We start from the raw sequence: 19,095 nt of genomic DNA on the forward strand, positions 1-19,095 counted from the left end.
GCCCGCAAAGGCGCTGATTGACTCGATTGTTTCTCAGAGCGAGAACAAGCCGTTGACTATAGCAACACCAGACTCTCTGAATTGCTCGACAAAATCTGAAAAGTGGGTGGGACGCAATTCAGGAGTGTGGAACCAGGTTACCATTATACCTGAGGAGCCAATAAATTCCCAACAATGATGGCCAGGAGTGGAACACTAATCTATAATCGTTTCTCAAATGTTTTTGAGCCTGACCACCAGACCAGACCAGCATCCTCTCTGCCAGCAAGACCAGCAGCGTTGAACATGACCCAGTCAATCCAATCAATAATTGGCACACCCAATGCCACACAATGACCCATGACTTTCCCTACAACACTACAAGTATGAGACCAGGCCAGTGTGTGATCTCAACCCTGCAATGACGTCCCTAACAGGTCAAAGCCCAGGATCGCCCTTGGCGGAAGTCCATATGATTTTTGCCACAGAACATAAAGGCTAAATGACATCACACCACTGCCAGCAGCACTCACTCAAAGCCAGTCTTTGTTGGTGTCTGACGTCAAAGGTATAGTTGTTATACAGTTTGTATTAGCTCTATTAAGAGGTAACATCCTGGACCGACTTTAGAGAATGACCCGCAGTATACTGTAGTAATTAGCCTCGGCTGTTGACAATGGGCCTCATTTATCAGTGTGACTGCATGTGTAAAATGCTGATGTTGAAATGTTTTATGCGGAAATGTTGGGTGGAAAACTTGGGCATCTTTCAAGATAGTTACTAGAGCTTAAAACAAAGACACACTCTGGTACTGGCACAAATTTGATAGTACTGGTTTATAAATGAGTAGGTAAGTGAGTAGGTAACCCTAGCTTGTTTGTCGTGAAATGTGAGAAGGGAACAGGAAGGAACAAAAGGCATTGTTTGCTCTCTATTCAAATATTAAAATGACTTAACCTGAGACTTGAACCTGTCAACTGAAACATTTCTTGCCTAACACTGTAGTTAATCGCTTTTCTCCTTGGTAGAATTTTTTTCCGGCTTTTTTTTTTTTTTTAGGAAAAACAGCCAGAACGGCCTCTGCGACACTTGTGTCCTTTGGTGTTTTGTTTTGACATCGCCTTGACACTAAGCTGTCCTCATCAAGTATCTTAATCTTAAAAGTGCCCCCAACCAAAATGTTCTCGTTTTCCTAGCCGCCAGAAAAGCCAGCCGATAAAAATTGCAGGGGTTGACCTCTGGTCGGCTGCCGGCTCTGTTACACAACCAGTTGCATACAGTAGACTCTGGAGACGAGACGCTGCTACTGACCAACTTGGAAGTGTTCTCTGGTCAGAGTGTCGGTCCCAGTAGGCCTGCAGGCCATGGATTCCTGTCTTAACCATAACAGACTATGACCCTCATGCCATTTTCAGCATTGACTGTATGAGCAGGTGCCATAATCTAAGATACAGTATAATTAAAACACACCTAAGATGCCTTCCATAGTCTGACGGCTAGAGAAGTACGGTCCTGTCTAACCAGAACTTAGTAGCCTTAAGCGTAGTTGGTATTTTGTTTTCTGCTGTGTAACTGTAGTTCATGTGAAGGCTGTACAAAACTGGGTGCACCAGTACATTCATCATCAAGTCAGTTCATGTATGATGGGCCTTTTGCAACTTGCGGTTCCCCCTAGCAGTTATGAATCCGATTAATGAAAAGCTGTAAATTGATTGAAGCATTGCATCAGAGCTGTTGCCAAATTACATCAGCCTTTGCCCGTGGGTGAGGGTGTGTGTGTGTGTGTATGTGTTCCATATTTTCATTCTATTCAGTATAATTATCTCATGGTACTGCTGTGTATATAAATGAAGACTTAAAAATAAAGTTCACTATCTGTTCTATGTCTCAGTTCCTGTACCCGTTGCGCCACATGCACTGCTGATGTCTCTCAGCAACAGTGTGACAAGTTTAATTTATTGTAGTTGGCGAATAAAGTAATTGTGATACTCTGATATCTATCCCAGAAGTTCTCAGCCTTTTGGTTCGTAAACCCCCCCCAATATAGCCGTGCCTACTCGTGATGCCCCTGTTGCAAGCTTAAACCTGCAGGACGGTGTCACTGCAGGATGCTGATTTTTATTGTTTTGTCTATGTGTAACTCTTGTTGGAAGAAGCCTAGAGTCTGAAAATATTCATTACTTCTCATGAAAAAGGTGTTCATCACAAGAATTACAAACAAGCGAATATACCGTAGTTGTATACTAGCAATGTATTTCTTTATATTCCATAAATCATCCTGTATAGGCCCAAACTTGTGGCAGCACCAAGCTTGTTTTTCATGCCACAGCTTTAGCAAGCCAGATATTGGCTGGGCTGTCTGCCAATACTCTTGGTGTTTTCTTGCCCTGTAGTACTACATTGGCGTATACATGCACCATGCAGCCCTTTATAGTCTTAAAGTGGATTATGTATGCCTGGATCGTTTTCCTTGCACTAAATTTCCTGAATCTCTCTTCCTGAGCAAAAGAGGCCTTATTCTTCCATACTCATAACCTTCTCCGCATTGCATCTTGTCCAAAGGGAAATTGTTTTCTCTGTGCAGGAAAGGATTAAGTAACCATGTATTGTTTTGATATTTTCTCTCATGCGTCTCTGGAAAGCACATAATATCTCCGGCCGAATTCCAGGAACCATTACTCACAGCATGGCCCGTTGAGGTGTGTCCGAATGTATCCTGTCGCCATAGAGACTGGAGGATGTGCACACACTCCTTCTTACACACGCATACTTGGTGCAGCTAGCCTGGAAACTAGGCTATCTGATTTCCTTAGAAGTTTTTTTTTTTTTTTCCTTTCCAGTCTCCAGTGTGATAAGGCGCTCCAGGGAAGGGTTGAGGCAGAGGACAATCAATATTTGCTGTGGTGGAGTTTGGGTAGCGTGTCTGTTTGGGTTGATGTGTCTACATTGCCTGCTCTGCATCCAAGAGGGTGACTACAGGGCAGGGTGCTTCTGTCTTATGTAACTATGAATGTTTGTTTCTTTTTTTCTTCAATACACAGGGTGTGATGTAGCTGTTCCTGGTTTGGATTTTGGAGGGAATCACAGATGTTTCATTGATTTAGGCCCAGAACACTTGGAAGAAGATGTAATATAATATAGTATTCACTCTGTAACACTGGATTCAGTAGACAGGCTGGAGCAAGTCCAAAGATTATGTCAGCATCCCATCACCCCAGTTATCAGTACTATTCCTGACATTTATAGTGGGGAAGAGGAGAAATTAAAGAAGAGAGTGTCCTCATGGAATACTCTTAAAGTGCGACACACTTCCACACTATTTGCCAACATTTTATTGTAGATCATTAAAGATCAAGTGACGGTCTGGGTAGATGATATGACTTAAATATTGGCTGACTCTCATTCATACAGTGTTTGCCCTTGTCTGTGTGTATTGTGAGTCACACAGAACATCTCTTCAAAACACTTGTGACCGAAGGAGGTTCTCCTATGGATTGTCAAATAATAATAATAATAATTATAATAATAATAACTTTATTTATATAGCACTTTTCTAAAAACAATGTTTACAAAGTGCTTTACATACAATAAAACCCAAAAGCAGTGATGTGAAACTACCACAATGAATGATAGAAAAAGAAAAAGAAATTAAAAAAAAAAAATATATATATATATATATATATATATAATAGAAAATAGAAATAAAGGTAATATATGAGGTAAACAGGTACAACTAAAAACACACAAACAAACAAACAGAGATACAATTAAAAACAGATCGAACTTTACATAAAAGTGTGTGCCGAAATTTTTTAAATAAAAAATAGGAATAAAAGGTAATACAAGAGATAAACAGGTACAACTAAAAAAAAATAAAAAAATGAGATGAATGTAGGTTAGATCCTGTTAGAGGTGAGACATCCCGGATGTACTGTAGCTTTGAGGCTTCTCACCTACAAACGGGGTCAGAAATTAACACCTGCCAAGCAGGAAATGCCGTACAATTTGTCTTGGCTGGTATATCGGCAAGAGTCACCTGCCACAAAGGTCAGTAACTTTCTGAGACGATAACATCTGATCATGCCTCGGTTATATACAGTCTTTGACACTGGCTCTACAGAAAGTGTTGGCAACTAAACTTCTGCCAACCATTTCTATGAAAAATGACATTTCTATGTAAGTGTATGATAAGTGTATGTCATATTGGCTCGTGTTTTTGGCAAGTACTTTTTTTTTTTTTTTTTTTTTAAAGTTTACCAGCCCTTGGCAGGTTAGCCAAAGAGTTAATTTACTTTTATTTAATTTCATTGCCTGCAAAGCATCACTTCATAGACAAACTACTCAGTATAGTTTTTTTTGGTTTGATTCAGAGATTAATGTGACAAAATCAGCATGATGTGGTAGTCTAGGTTTTCCTGTAGGCATACATGTTCAATTTTGGCAGCCCACCATCTTTGACTCAAGCAACATACGTGCAAAGCAGTTTGACCTATTTGCCGTACATTATCTAGTAACCTACATTTAGGCAGGTAAACCGGAAGGCTAGATTCTAAGCCACTTCTGGTTTAATAGCATTAGCCACGCTAGTGCAAATCCTCATAGACATTACATTACATAAGCAGCCATTACAATGAATAATCTTTAAAATTCAAAACCACAATGTCAAGTTTCATTCACAATAAAACCATGATAGTCAATTTTGAAACTTAGAGCAAAATGTTAACACCGTAGTTCAGAATGGGAGGCAATGAGAATTTGAACTGATGTGACCAGATTTGCCTCCCTGTGTGTTTTGATGAACAAACACTGGAGCCACGCAGCATGGCCTTCTGTTTCCCTATTAAGAATAGTCTGGTATCATGACCTTCAGGCTTCCTGTTTTCATCCAACTTTAACAGCCAGACTATTTTCAGTGCGCAAGCGGCGGATAACCTTTACATTGTTGGTTTTGTCATATCTGTTTCTTCATGAAGCAAAGCAAGGCTCTGCGTCAGTTTGTTTTTGTACCTCTTAATGCTTTGCACTGTGCTGTCTGGTGCAAACTAAATGTTATGTTTTTGTACGTAGGCCTAGTGTTTTGTGTTGAGTTGTCGTTGTCTGCAGTGAAAAGTGCTTGTTTTTTTTTGGACGGCATGTGACGTTTGTGGTTGAGTTGGCTGTTTGTTGTTGACGTAGGGTTGTTTTAATGGGTGAAACTGATGTTTACAGTCAGTGCCATAGTGCTGACTGCAGTACAAAGCCTGCACCCTGTGTTCTAGAGAGTCAGGGCTGAAAAACAGAGCTCAGCATTCACTCAGTCAGTGGACAGTGGGCAGCTGAGTGGTTCAATTGCCCTGGCAGCGGTGTGCCAGGAGCTGCTGTACCCTGCTGACTGCCTACTACCAACACAAAGCATCCAGCTGCTGCTCCTCACATACTGAGCAGTCTAAACCCTCTTGTATTTGTCTTGGAGTGGAAATGGTCTACGCAGAGCAATAATGTCCTAACAAGTCATTATGTGTCTAGTTTTGAACATCAAGCATTTTAGCTATCACACAATGCTGGAAAACATCAAACATCAACATTGCCAATGACATGTGCATATGCCACTCCTTGGCTGTGGATAAGAACGTCAGCTGAATACCTAAAATGTATGTGGGTTCCTATGCAGCTCTGTTAAATTTTAAGCCCCATCTTATGCCACAGTGAATTGGCTGTTCTCATAGAAGACCTGAACTGAACTCGAAGACCTATGGGTTGTCCCACGCTCCACAGAACACAGCTCCTTTATCGACAAGACTCAGCTGACACTAACTCAGCCAACCCCAAAAGCCTTGTGAACAGCACTTGCTCTTCCAGTTGATCTCTCACAGTCTGCCCCCCCCCCCCCAACCTTTCTTCTCTCAGGCTTAAATCTCAATGAATACTGGTACATTCAAACACATTGCATGTTTCCAGTCTCTGTTCCCCTTGACTAAGTGGTAGTTTTGCACCTGATGGGATTGCATTGCACCAACACTCCTCCCTCTCTTGCTGCACTCTGTCTTTCTTTCTGTCTGTATCTGTCTCTGCTTTCTTTTTTCTGTACGTCTTTCTTTCCACTGGCCTTTCTTTGTCTTTGTTTCTTTCATTCACCCATTTGCTCATTCACTCACAGATAAATGCATTCATTGATATCCTGGAAACTGCAGTTTCAGAAGGGTTCAGAATAGGGAATTTTACAGTCGGCAATAAAAACAGAGAAATAGCGGTTCATGCAGCAGGGTCAAATGGATGAAATGAGAGTCGCAGGCCAGCATAGTGGCTCACTTTGACCTGGGCTCTGCAGAGTTTAGCGTTGGCATACCTGTCTGGTCTGATGTTCAGACGTGTCGTTACCTGCCCTCTAGAGAGGCCCGCCAGTTATGCAACTGTGCCAATCAGATCCAACATGGTGGATGGCGGCGATTTAAGAAACAGGAGCCATAGGTGCTGCTGCAGTGACAGTGTGCCAGTCAAGGCCCAGTTGCATAACAGCTGCCTTGACTCTGCACAATAGCTAAGCTGCCTCTGTTTTGTGTTTATGAGAACACATAATTTGGAGACATTGTGTTGCCCCTGGGCACAGCGGCTGTTATTGTGTATTGAGCCCTTTGTTGTAAAGGAATTAAAAAGTGCAATAGTTGAGCCTGGGCCATTCTCTGCTGTGGCTCAGCTCAAGTGAGAAGTTTGGAACGGTGCGGAGGTGAAGGAGCTTTTGTTTGGCCTCTCACTCGTTTTCGGCATAGAGCTGTTCTCTGCCCACCTATTCACATTCTTCACAGTCTCACACAGCTCAATACTTGCATTCCCAAGAATACATGAACTTTTTTCTTAATGAATTGGATAGAAGCTTAGAAATGAAAGCCCCATTGTAGCTGTACAACATTAAAAAATAAAGCTGTTTCTTTCCCTGAATATTGCAATTACAATATGTATTGTTAGACACGGACACAGCGCTTTCTGTATACATTCTTGGTGGGGTGTGGTAAAAATTAAAAGTTGGGGTAAAATAAGATATTAATGTTGATAATGTTCAAGCCAATGTTTTCTCTGACCTGCAGACTAGGGGTTCTGCCTAACACAATAATACAATGTTTAAGAGGTAGTCTGACAAACCTTTTCCCCCTGCAAAAAACTGTAGTTTCTTGCAATTTTGACACTTTTTGATGAATTGTGTAGCCCTGATACCTATGCTAAATTTTGCCTGTGTCTGGTAAGTTTGTCACCAGCCAATTAGCCAGGTATTCAGACAGGTGCTTTTCAATTCTAAAAACTAGCTTGTGTTTTCTTGGAATCTACTGTAACAGCCACCGAGGCCAGAAAATGAAAAAGTTAGTTTCCTAAACTCATCCAGTCAGGGGTTCCCAAACCTTTCCATGTTAAGAACCCCCAGATTGATGCACTTAAGGCGACAGATGGCCATCTAATGAAGGTTTTGTCTCAGGCACCGACATCTGATAAGATTTTTATTGTCTGTCTGTACTGCATGTAGGGAGGTAACAGTGGATGAAGTGAAACTTATCAGAATGCACATTTCCTCCTAATTCTAACTTATAGTGAAATTAAATTGAACTGAACCACTGAGTTAGATGGTTATTCTTTCTTTCCTTCCTCTTTCAGGCCTATGAGCGACGGTTCCCCACCTGCCACCTCATCCCCATGTTTGTGGCGAGTGACGTGGTGGATGAGGAGACCAGCGAGGATGGAACCACCCACAGGATTGAGCGCCGCTGTGCCCTGGATGTGGATGCCCCACGCCTCCTCAAAAGGGTGCGTTGAGAACAGGTTTAGGATCAGACAGTCACCAGGATCCCGCCCACCTCCTCTTCACTGGAAAGAGAAATGTGAAACTTAAAAAAATTCAGAGCCCTAGGGACGACTTGACTTGACTGAATTTCACTCAAAAATTAGTATCTGCTCAGACAAAGTGATTGTGGTCTTGAAAATGAAAATCATGATTGGGTATTACGGGAGATATTAGCTATCCTATGTTTTCTGCTCACAAAATAGTAACATTTTCAGTATTTCCCACAGTTTAGCAGGTTAGTTTGGCGGTTGGCTTATGGCTGTGTGCCGTGTATTCCTCTGCCAGCGTATTGCATCACAGCGTTATACAAAACATTTTGTGGTTGCCTTATAATTTGCCTGGGCAGGCTGCCAAAATATACACAATATATGGGGAAAGCCTGATGTTGGCTACAATCACTTTGCATTTCTGGGTAAATTTGTGTTTTCCATTTGTCACTCCAATCTATGTATGAATATGAATAAAAGAATAATTTTGAGTCTGTGAATTTCCAATTCCAGATAGTTCATGTAGCTACAGTAGTTTCTTACTGTGGCTGATATCCTGCAACTGCATTCGTTGTGTGTCTGTGGTGCAGATTGCGGGGGTGGACTATGTCTACTTCAGTCAGAAGAACACCCTGAACCGGAAGGAGAGGACGCTGCACATCGAGTCCCATAATGAGACCTTCTCCAACAGGGTCATCATCCATGAGACCTGCTGCTATTCGGTCAGTAGCATACACACGTTTGCCTTTTGGTGGACCTCATGCCATTTGCTAGAGGCCATTATCCAAAGCACCTTACAGTACTATGAGTGACCTGCCTGCAGCACGCCCATGTTAATGTCCGTGCCTCCCCTCATTTCTCCCTGCTTCACGCTGAAAGCCTTTCTAAATGGACAGAAAAAAGCTGTGTTCAGACTAGCACTGAGTATGTTGCTAGCTATTCCAACCCTTCTCTCTATGTGAATTATTCAGCCCCTTTACTCACAATCTGGCTGAATGCACTCAAACACTGATCTGAAGCCAGCCTGTATGCCCCCTCTCCCATGTCCTGTTGCTGTGCGCCGCATGCTCAACTCTGACCGCAGATCTGCCCCTCGATGAATGGATGTGCTCTGAGTTAATGAGGTCAAGCACATTGTATTAGCCTCTAACCAACTAGAGTGCTAATTTTAGGTCCAAGGCCACACAGGGGTTCTTATTATGCGCTTTAGCACTTGACGCTAACAGACAGTAACTGGGATAGGCAGCTCAGTTAGACTGAGCTAATGGACTTGGCTAAAGCTAAAATATTTTGGTAGCCAAGGTTAATGAACCTACCAGCACAGGGCCTTCAGAAAGTATTCAACAGCCATGACTTTTTTTTACATATTTTACATAAAATACCCCACAATGATGAAGTGAAAACCTATTTTTATGTTTTTTTTGCCAAGTTACTGAAGATTAAATTCTGAAATATTTCAAGTTCATCTCAGATACAGCCCCCATTACAGAGCAGCTACAGGAGTGCTGGAATCTTTTGACGGATAGAAAGAACAAAGCTGTATTTTATAATGAAGGCAATACAGGAAGAGAAGTTGGTGCCTAATGCTAATCAACGTCCTGATGATATGCTCTGATTTGGCTGAAAGTGACTTTCATAACCTTTATACCACACACCATGTAAGAGACATACATGTGTGTATGTGTGTGCGTGTGTGTGCTCATGTTCAGCTTACAAACTCTACAATCTGCTCGTGTGTAAAGGGCTGGCTAATTTTATACGGACAGACTGACACGCACACTCCCACTCGCAGCGCACAGTGTGAAATTTGCTCTGTGTGCGTCATCATTCTGTAAAGCCGGGTGTGTGGTTGCCATAGTAACATGGTCATCTTGTTTCTGCATGTGTGTGTGTATATATACATATACATATATATATATATATATATATATATATATATATGTATATGTATTTGTGTGTGTGTGTGTGTACAGGTCCACCCTGAAAATGAAGACTGGACATGTTTTGAGCAGACCGCCAGCCTGGACATCAAGTCTTTCTTCGGCTTTGAGAGCACGGTGGAAAAGGTTGCCATGAAGCAGTATGCCAGCAGTATCAAAAAGGTGTGTGTGTGTGTATGGTACACCTAATCATTTTTCACACACTCAAATGCCTACAATATTTAACACTGCTGCCTGTCTGTCCTACAGACAGACATACACACACACAAGTGCAGGACAGTCATATAGTTTGAAATATTCATTGCAGTTGCACCCTTTCCACCATGTAACATGATGGGTGCAGTATTGATATTGCAGACATATCATTCCTGTATTCTGTGCAGTGAGTGGAGAAGCCTGGTGTTAAGAGGTTTCTGTTGCGTAAGTCAGCCTGTCCCATGCTGCCGTAGCATAAACAAGCTTGTGTAAGCTCTGAGAGTGGACTGGGGTCTTCTACTGTAGACCCAGTGAGTCATCTGCCTTCATTTGGGGTGGATTCCTCTCATTTCTTCCCTTCTGTCCTTCTGTTCCTTTACTTGCCTCTTTTTCTAATTGGGAGGCACTACATCCTTTCTTTGGTTAGTACATCATAAATCTGCAGATACAGGAATCATGAGCACTGTTGGTTTTATCTTTAGAAATACTTTAATCACCCCCATCCTCTCTTTTCTAATCTACTTTTCTCCTTTTTATGTCTCATTTTTTTACCCAAATTCTTCTCCTCTTACATCTCATCTCCTTTAATCACCACCTCTTCTGCTATTCCCGCTCTAACTCCCATTCTTGCCTCCGTTCCCTCCCAGGGCAAGGAGATCATAGAGTTCTACCTGAAAGAGCTGGAGGACGAGGGGATCACCCACGTGCCCCGCTGGACACCCTCCTCCCTTGCCCTACCTCCCCCCAGGCCTACCAGCCTCTCCACCAGCCCGCCCGTCCTCCCCAAGATCCCGGTCACCCCCGCCATCACCATCCCCCTGCCCGCCAACGCCAAGGACAGCGCCGCTCAGGATGCCAATAAGGACACCGGTGCTCTTCAGCCGGACGGCCTGACGGAGAACGCGGCTGGAACGCCTGAAGGTCGGTGCCCACAGCTGATTGAAAATGGGCGTCAATACCGCTACTGCATTGATTTTCTAGTAGTAATAATCTTTATAGTAAAAATAAAAATCTATATTAGACTACCAGTCAACGTTTTGGACACACATTTATTTTTACTATTTTTCACATTTTAGAATAATAGTAAATACATCAAAACTATGAAATAACACAAATGGAATTATGCAGTGACCAAAAAAAGTATTAAACAAATCAAAACTATCTTATATTTTAGATTCTTTAAAGTAGCCGCCCTTTGCCTTGATGGAAAGACAAAGGCTTTGGAAAGAAACCTTTTTTACATGGGCATCAACTTCACTATTTAATTTGTCTAAAAAACAAATTTCAAGCATTTAAGCATAAGCCTTTAGAGTGTGTCCGGACTTTTTACTGGCAGTGTATATAGCACTTTTCAAATCGTAGCAAGGGAGTAAAAGCAAAACATAAAATTGATAGCAAAAGCAGTGAAAGCTAGGTAACATAGGTTAGTTGAGCGAGGCAAGAAACAAGTGATTCTATAAACGGGAGGTCAAAAACAGTGAAACGTCATAAATTGGCATAAAAAATTATCAATATACTATGATTTCTTGGCTATAAACCTTGCAGTTAATTGGTTTTGCCTTGTCGTGTTTGACTTCACTGTGATAATTTGAGGTGTTATATTATGCTTGTGTGGTGCAGACAAGCTGGACGCAGACTACATCAAACGCTACCTGGGCGACCTCACCCCCCTGCAGGAGAGCTGTTTGATCAGACTACGCCAGTGGCTGCAGGAGACGCACAAGGGCAAGGTAACACACACACACACACACTCTTTTCACCAACAATATCAAATCCATGCATGAACATCATAGACTCTCTCCACACTAGAGAGAACTAGCAACTTCATACAGTCGCCCTACTGTTGGCTTTGTTTACATAGTGATTTATTGGATTGAAGACTTTCTTTTTTTGACAGCTTATGCCATGATCAGTTGTTTTTCACAATGTCTGTCTTCTCTTTACATTTTGTGCATAAGCTCTTGAAATAAATCTCCATCAGCATTTAAATCTCTCCCTCTGGTGTTTTGGTTTCTTTGTCCTACTCACACTGCTTGTATTTCTTCTTTTTTTTTCATCCTTTTTTTTTTAATGTTTTTTTTCATGCGCAAATAAACTAAACCTCAACACTCATCTTCCTATATCCAGATCCCTAAGGACGAGCACATCCTGCGTTTCTTGCGGGCCCGGGACTTCAACATGGACAAGGCCAGGGAGATCCTGTGCCAGTCTCTGACCTGGAGGAAGCAGCACCAGGTGGACTACCTGCTGGAGACCTGGAGCTCACCGCAGGTCCTCCACGACTACTACACCGGCGGCTGGCACCACCATGACAGAGGTAAGGTGCAGCCGTGGCAGAGGGGAGGAGGGAGGGAACCAGTTTGTGTGTGTGAATTCCATAAAAAATATGCTACACCTTTTTTTCTAATTTTCACCTTTACATCCACACAGTCAGTTGAGCGAGTGGACACATGCTGCATGCTCACCCCCGAATGCCGCATTAGTGACATTCTTCCCGCACTGAACATGCATGCCGTCGCTCTTTTGCATATACACACACACACACACTGGTGATTGATGTAGGTCACCTCAGCGCCGGCCATACTACTATCCTGAAGAACATCTTGGTTCTCTGATTACCCACAGACTCAAGTTACGCACACACACACACACACACATAAATTAGCCTCATTCTTGGCAACCCACAGCCTTCAGCTATGCATGTGAATTAAACATGAGGCCAATTTGTCAGCCCTGTTTGGTTACCCAAATAGCTCTCAACACACACACACACACACACACACACACACACACAAACACACACTCAGAGTTCCATTGACTGTTATGGAGTCTTTATTTAGAACAGGGAGTGAAACCATTGACAAACTCGGGAGTAGCTTATCTGCCCTTACGTTCAGCTTTCTCCCTGCTCTCCTCCTCTCTGTCCCCTTTAATTCCGTGGTTTCTAATGGATTTTATGCAGCCTTATCAGCATGCAGCTAATCTCTTATCATTCTTTCTACACGTAATTTTATGGGATACACATGCATAAAGCAAAAGAACATTTCTCGGTGTACACGTTCCGTTTATTGACTTATTTACACAACATAAAGCAACAGACGGGCAAACAATTCAAACCTCTCCTTCTAACAGTTACACAGCCTTGTAGGAAGTAGATAGAAGTGTGATAGATAATGTTGATATTTGTTTTCTTCCTCCAGATGGTCGTCCTCTGTACATCCTGAGGCTGGGCCAGATGGACACCAAAGGACTGGTCCGTGCACTCGGAGAGGAGTCTCTGCTCAGACATGTATGTACCACTGCTGAAACACACTTCAAACTAATATCTACATGTGTGTGTCTTCATGTGTGAGGCTGTGTGTATGTCTGTATGGGTCAGTTAGGGTGTAGGATAGACATTTAGCGGTTGGGTTACAGGTTAGGGAATGAATGTACATCAGTGGCATGTCCTGTCAAGTGTAATAACACAAGGGCGTGTGTATATATAGCGTGTATGTGTCGCTTGTAATTTTGATGATCTAGGAATTTGAGTATATTCTCTTCTCGATGTATGTCGCTCTGGATAAGACCATTAGCTAAATGCTTGAAATGTAAAATCGAAATGAAAATCTGTTTGTGCACTAGTATACAAACACGCTCCTTGTGTTCATTTCAGGTGCTCTCCATCAACGAAGAGGGTCTCAGACGCTGCGAGGAGAACACCAAGGTGTTTGGGCGACCTATCAGGTAAACCTACAGTACAGATCAATACAAACTCCCCTCAGTAACAGTGGCTGAAAGACTGCTATGTTGGTTATGTAACAGCAACTAGCACTCAAGCTATTTTGCTTTAAACTCTAGCTTTAGCGTGGGTGTAGATACATAGAGAAGCAGGGCTAAGTGGAAAAATTGACTTTAACAAACAAGCAAAATTACGTAAATACATGCTACTACATTGCACACTGAACTGTGTTTAGATGGTAGTTGACTTTTTTTTTTTATTGCAACTCTACCCTGTATATACCCAGATGACATGTGTCCTCGGCTTTATAACAGCAACCAGCACCCAGGCTATTGGATTCAGTTCACTGCTTGTAGCATGGGCACAGGTGTAGCTGGCAAGGTTATGCGGTTTAAAACACAAACACACACACACACACGTGTATGTGCGCACACACACGCACACGCACACACAATGAGTGAGTCCAGAGGAGTATTATCTCTACCATGGAAAGAATGCAGCGGGTTGTTTTCTGAGTGCTCTGATTCAGATGGCGATGGAGAGGGAGGGAGTAGAGATGGTATCTGTCATCTGTCAGCTCCATCAGATAGGAGTGAGGAGGTGGCTGGGAGAAAAGCCATGCAGGAACACATGTGAAGTGGGCTGTGGATGGATATCACGCCAGAGCCCTTGTGCAGAATGCATAGAGGGAAGGGAGGTGGGGGGGGGGAGGGAGAGGGAACTGAGGCGGGAAAATGTACGGGAGGGCGTGGAGTTCAGAATTAGCGAGTGCTGCCTTCAACACTTGAGCTTCACTTCAGGGTGACAGGTGCTAAGTGGTGGAAAAAAGAGGCCGTAGCCAATGTGTGTGCTAGGCGTTTATCCACTTCCTAATCCTCTCACATCTCTTTGGTAGCTGTTGGACGTGCCTGGTAGATCTGGAGGGTCTGAACATGCGTCACCTGTGGCGACCGGGGGTCAAGGCCCTGTTGAGGATCATCGAGGTCGTGGAGGCCAACTACCCAGAGACACTGGGGCGACTGCTGATCCTGAGAGCTCCCAGAGTTTTCCCTGTCCTCTGGACACTGGTGAGAACCAGGAAGGGAATACACTAGCTGCAACAATCTCAAACACTCCACTTACAGCATGCAGTTCATATGTTGACATACAAAACCCACACCAAGCATGCATGCATTCTACTGCGCTCTTCTCAATGCTGGTTTATTGTTTATGTATAGTACAGCGATTTAGCCTATTTGCTATGTGTATGTGTTTAACCCCTCATCAATCCTCCTCCTCGGCCCCTAGGTAAGTCCATTCATCGATGAAAACACCCGTAAGAAGTTCCTGATCTATGCAGGCAATGATTACCAGGGTCCTGGAGGACTGGTGGATTACATCGACAAGGAGATCATCCCTGACTTCCTGGGAGGAGAGTGCATGGTAAGTGTGCGTGTGTGTGTGTGTGTGTGTGTGTGAGAAGGAGATACATTTACACTTGCAGGTTGTCATCTGAGACTATGATATAATTCTGAATCTGCTCTAGATTCTGTGACATGATCTGTGTTAAGGGAGAAGCGATTTACATTATTTAGACTACCTACCACCTTGGGGTCTCCTTTACTGACCTAATTCTGTGTGTGTGTGTGTGTGTGTGTGTGTGTGTGTGTGTGTGTGTGTGTGTGTGTGTGTGTGTGTGTGTGTGTGTGTGTGTGTGTGTGTGTGTGTGTGTGTGTGTGTGTGTGCGTGCGTGCATCTCTTCCTTTCTCTGCAGTGTGAGGTACCAGAGGGCGGCCTGGTGCCCAAGTCTATGTACCGGACAGCTGAGGAGATGGAGAACGAGGACGTCCGCCTATGGACAGAGACAATCTACCAAAGCGCGAGCATCTTCAAGGGAGCGCCGCACGAGGTGAGGCCCAAAACAGAGCACCTCTGCTGGGGAAGGGGAGGGAGGAGAGAGGGCAGCGTGTGGGAAGCATAAGGGAACATGCAGGGCAGGACAATATTGTCACGAGCGCCAGAATTTCAGGTACATCACGTTTTTAAGTCAATAAGTGAGAATTTCCAACAGTATGGTTCATATTTGTCCTACATAGTGGGTATATATGCTAGTCTACATGTGTTATACCCTGAGGTGTGTGCTGCTAGGACAGTATTGCCTTCTCTTGCGTTTTCCTTTTCAATAGAGAGATCCAAATATGTTTTCTAACCTCAGTTGCATTGAGAGCACTGCCACCTAGTGGTTTTAGCTTGTAAATTAATTCCAAGTGGTCCCCAAGTCAAAATAGGGAACAAATTTGGCATGAAGTTTGCTTTGAAAAACCCATCTGCCCGCAGTGACGTACTGGTAGCGGTGTTATATAACTTATAGCACAGGGAGAGACACCTGGCCATACGGATCCTCTCTCCTGGAAATAGGTTTGATTTCAGGTTAATTATCCCATGACCTTTTAAATAGATGTTCACAATTTTCTCTCTTGCTCTCTCTTTCTCTGATGCTCTCTCTCTCTCTCTCTCTCTCTCTCTCTCTCTCTCTCTCTCTCTCTCTTTTGCATTATACATTTATAGGCATTTAGCTGGAGCTCTTATATGGAGCAACTTACAATGAGTGCAGCAATATAATAGGCTTCAGTTCCTTGACTACACCAGTTTCATAGCAGCCAATAATAAGGAGTGCAGGGGTCACAGCCACAGTGCCATAGGAAAAGAAATAAAAATAAGAGCTCAGGAGAGAGAGGTTGAAACATTTCTTTCTCTTTCCCTCTGATTGTTTCCTCCGTTTCTCTCTTCACATATCACTCCATTAATTTCTTCTTCATTCATTAATTTCTTCTTCATTTCTTCCCACCAACCAGCTGCTGATCGAGATCATTGACGCCTCCTCGGTCATCACCTGGGACTTTGACGTGTGCAAAGGCGACGTGGTCTTCAACATCTACCACTCCAAGCGGGCCCCCCAGCTGCCCCGTAAGGACCCCCTGGGGGCCCACGGCATCACCTCGCCAGGGGGCAACAACGTCCAGCTGATCGACAAGTCGTGGACCCTGGGCCAAGACTACAGCATGGTGGAGTCTCCACTCACCTGCAAGGAGGGAGAGAGTGTGCAGGTCAGCATCCAGGATCATGAGTCTGTGTATCATGGTCCTTATCAAGAACAATACATGATGGAAACTTCATACTTACACCACAGGTTCCCCCTATATAGTAGATAGTCTGATTCGATTTTATAATAATAATAATAAACAATAATAATAAACTTTATTGATATAGCACTTTTCAAAACAGAGTTACAAAGTGCTTTACAACAAGTTTAAACAACGAGTTTAAAAAGTCAATAAAACATCATACAAGATAAAGGACTTAAAAATAGAAATGAACACCATCTAAAAGAAGGAATACAATGAAATGAAATGGAATACAATAAACAATAAAACAAATTGAAATAACTACAATTTTAAGATTTTGGATCACCTTGTTGCATAAATGTGCATATTAGTGAGGAGAAAGTGATTTTCTTGAAACTACTATAAATCCTTAATGCTTTAAGATAAGGAGTTCATATTAATATCACCCATGTGTTATGTGAAGACAACTATGTAACTATGTGACATTTAAATATTTTCTAATTAAAGCATTAATTATCTTAATTAACCACGAGCATAACTGATGATTTTTTTAGTATATCATGGTACAGCAGGACTTTAGACAGCTGAAGTGCCTCTTGTTATTTCTACTGGTTTCTAGTAGTGATTTTATATTCAGTTTGTGTGGTTATATTCTATTTTTCTTTTTCCCCTGCTGAATCCTGCTGAAAAAATCTAATTTGAATCACTGAAGCTTCATCTCATCTCTTCTCTTAAGAACTGGCTTCTCACAGGCTAGAGAGGTCAGCTCCAGCTGGCTTGCTGCAGGCTGTATTCACAGGTTATTATATTGATGGCGGCTGTACCATGAACTCAGGAGTCTCTCTTCTCCGCAGGGCTCCCATATAACGCGGTGGCCGGGTTTCTACATCCTCCAGTGGAAGTTCCACAGCATGCCAGCCTGCTCGGCCACCAACCTGCCCCGGGTGGACGATGTGCTGGCCACCCTGCAGGTCTCCTCGCACAAGTGTAAAGTCATGTACTACACCGAGGTGTTGGGCTCCGAGGACTTCAGGTTGGTAACTCTGTGTGTGTGAGAGAGAAAGAAGTTAAAGTGTATGTATGTGTCCATATTTTTGCTATTTTTAAAGGTTATTTGTTTACCATGATGTTGTAATAGTGTTTTTATTTCAAACATTGTGACTTTTCCTTTGTGACTCCATTTTTCACTCCTGTCTCCTTTCAGTTTTCACCCTATGTCTCTACAACCTACCACATAGTGTCACGTATGATATTTGAATGAGTTGAACCTGTAATGTTGCAAAAATTAGATTTCAAAATGCCCTAAGAACATCATGAGTTTTTTTAGGACCCCAGTTATGAAATGAGGATGCTTCCCTCCCTCTGAGACTCCTTTTATCCAGCCTTTTCTGTTCAATACGCTCCTGTTCTATCGCTCACAATCCCCTCCTCCTCCTCCTCTCTGTCTCTTCCTGTGAAGAACGGCTTGCTGTGATGTGCAGAGTTTGTAAGTGGCCCAGTGTTTGCCCCTGTTCCGTTAGCACTACTTATCATCATTGCTGCTTTTGGCTGCTAATTTGAACGGCCCCCTCCATATTAGTCACTCTTCTGATTCAGCAAGGAGATGCTTGTTTGCATCTGTTTTTGCTTTTGTTAGCGTTGGCTAACAGGATGCCGTAGTCTTTCTCAATGCGCTTCACGTTGCACTGGAGAAAGGATTCTTGCACTGAGACTATAGTCTAACTCTCTACTTGCTATCCTCAGCCACCCTGCTTGCATGACTAACAATATCAGGAATCCTAGGTTGGGTTGAGTTGAGCACACTCTTACTCAACTGGTGTGTATCTACACGCACTCAAATGCACACCCACACCCACAGACACTTCCTGGCATCTGCATTTGTTTTTCTACAGCCATCCATTTGTACTACCAATCTCACTTTGCTTTCAGCGCACTTGCTGTTTCATCACTTCCTTCTCTAAAACAGACTGAGAGCATCATCTAACTCATTCTAGTAGTATTTAACAGGATGTTTTGCTCATGGTTAAGAATAATGCATTATGTTACAGTATAGAACATTTAATCAGAATCTTTCTGAATCATTAAAACACCAACTTGAGCTAGGTGAATATGAAATGTATATATTGACTTGACTCTCTGAAATTATTTGAAATCAAAGCAATTGTACCAAACAGCCTAATTATACCATTTGGTAAACGAAGCCAAAACTCTCTTTACTTATTCATGCAAAACAAAACAAAAATCCTTTATAGTTATGACTGTGCTGCAGGCAACTAAGCCTTTAGCAATTTTGCCCCGCCTCTTCCCCAGTATTTTTGAAAATACTTAACTGAAAAAAGCAAAGTCTTTGGCAGTTTCATAT

At 42.8% G+C, this 19,095-nt stretch overlaps 2 protein-coding genes across 2 annotated transcripts in view; both read left to right on the forward strand.

The window, feature by feature from the left end:
* Positions 1 to 9,354, forward strand: part of cbx8b (chromobox homolog 8b) — a 79,008-nt gene extending 69,654 nt beyond the window's left edge. Inside the window, exon 6 of the transcript XR_011785242.1 lies at positions 9,344 to 9,354. The gene's annotated coding sequence lies outside the window, so the exon portion shown is untranslated. The remainder of the gene's footprint in view (positions 1 to 9,343) is intronic.
* The window catches only part of LOC139924837 (SEC14-like protein 1), a 38,157-nt gene that overhangs the window by 15,212 nt on the left and 3,850 nt on the right, over positions 1 to 19,095 (forward strand). Inside the window, exons 3-15 of the mRNA XM_071916027.2 lie at positions 7,600 to 7,749; positions 8,364 to 8,495; positions 9,747 to 9,875; positions 10,556 to 10,829; positions 11,529 to 11,638; positions 12,036 to 12,225; positions 13,109 to 13,197; positions 13,564 to 13,634; positions 14,525 to 14,696; positions 14,917 to 15,051; positions 15,383 to 15,517; positions 16,464 to 16,715; positions 17,588 to 17,766. Of these exons, the coding sequence (XP_071772128.1) occupies positions 7,600 to 7,749; positions 8,364 to 8,495; positions 9,747 to 9,875; positions 10,556 to 10,829; positions 11,529 to 11,638; positions 12,036 to 12,225; positions 13,109 to 13,197; positions 13,564 to 13,634; positions 14,525 to 14,696; positions 14,917 to 15,051; positions 15,383 to 15,517; positions 16,464 to 16,715; positions 17,588 to 17,766 (2,018 nt within the window). The remainder of the gene's footprint in view (positions 1 to 7,599; positions 7,750 to 8,363; positions 8,496 to 9,746; positions 9,876 to 10,555; positions 10,830 to 11,528; positions 11,639 to 12,035; positions 12,226 to 13,108; positions 13,198 to 13,563; positions 13,635 to 14,524; positions 14,697 to 14,916; positions 15,052 to 15,382; positions 15,518 to 16,463; positions 16,716 to 17,587; positions 17,767 to 19,095) is intronic.

This window comes from Centroberyx gerrardi, chromosome 3, assembly GCF_048128805.1.
Source record: "Centroberyx gerrardi isolate f3 chromosome 3, fCenGer3.hap1.cur.20231027, whole genome shotgun sequence".
Classification (NCBI taxonomy): Eukaryota; Metazoa; Chordata; class Actinopteri; order Beryciformes; family Berycidae; genus Centroberyx; species Centroberyx gerrardi.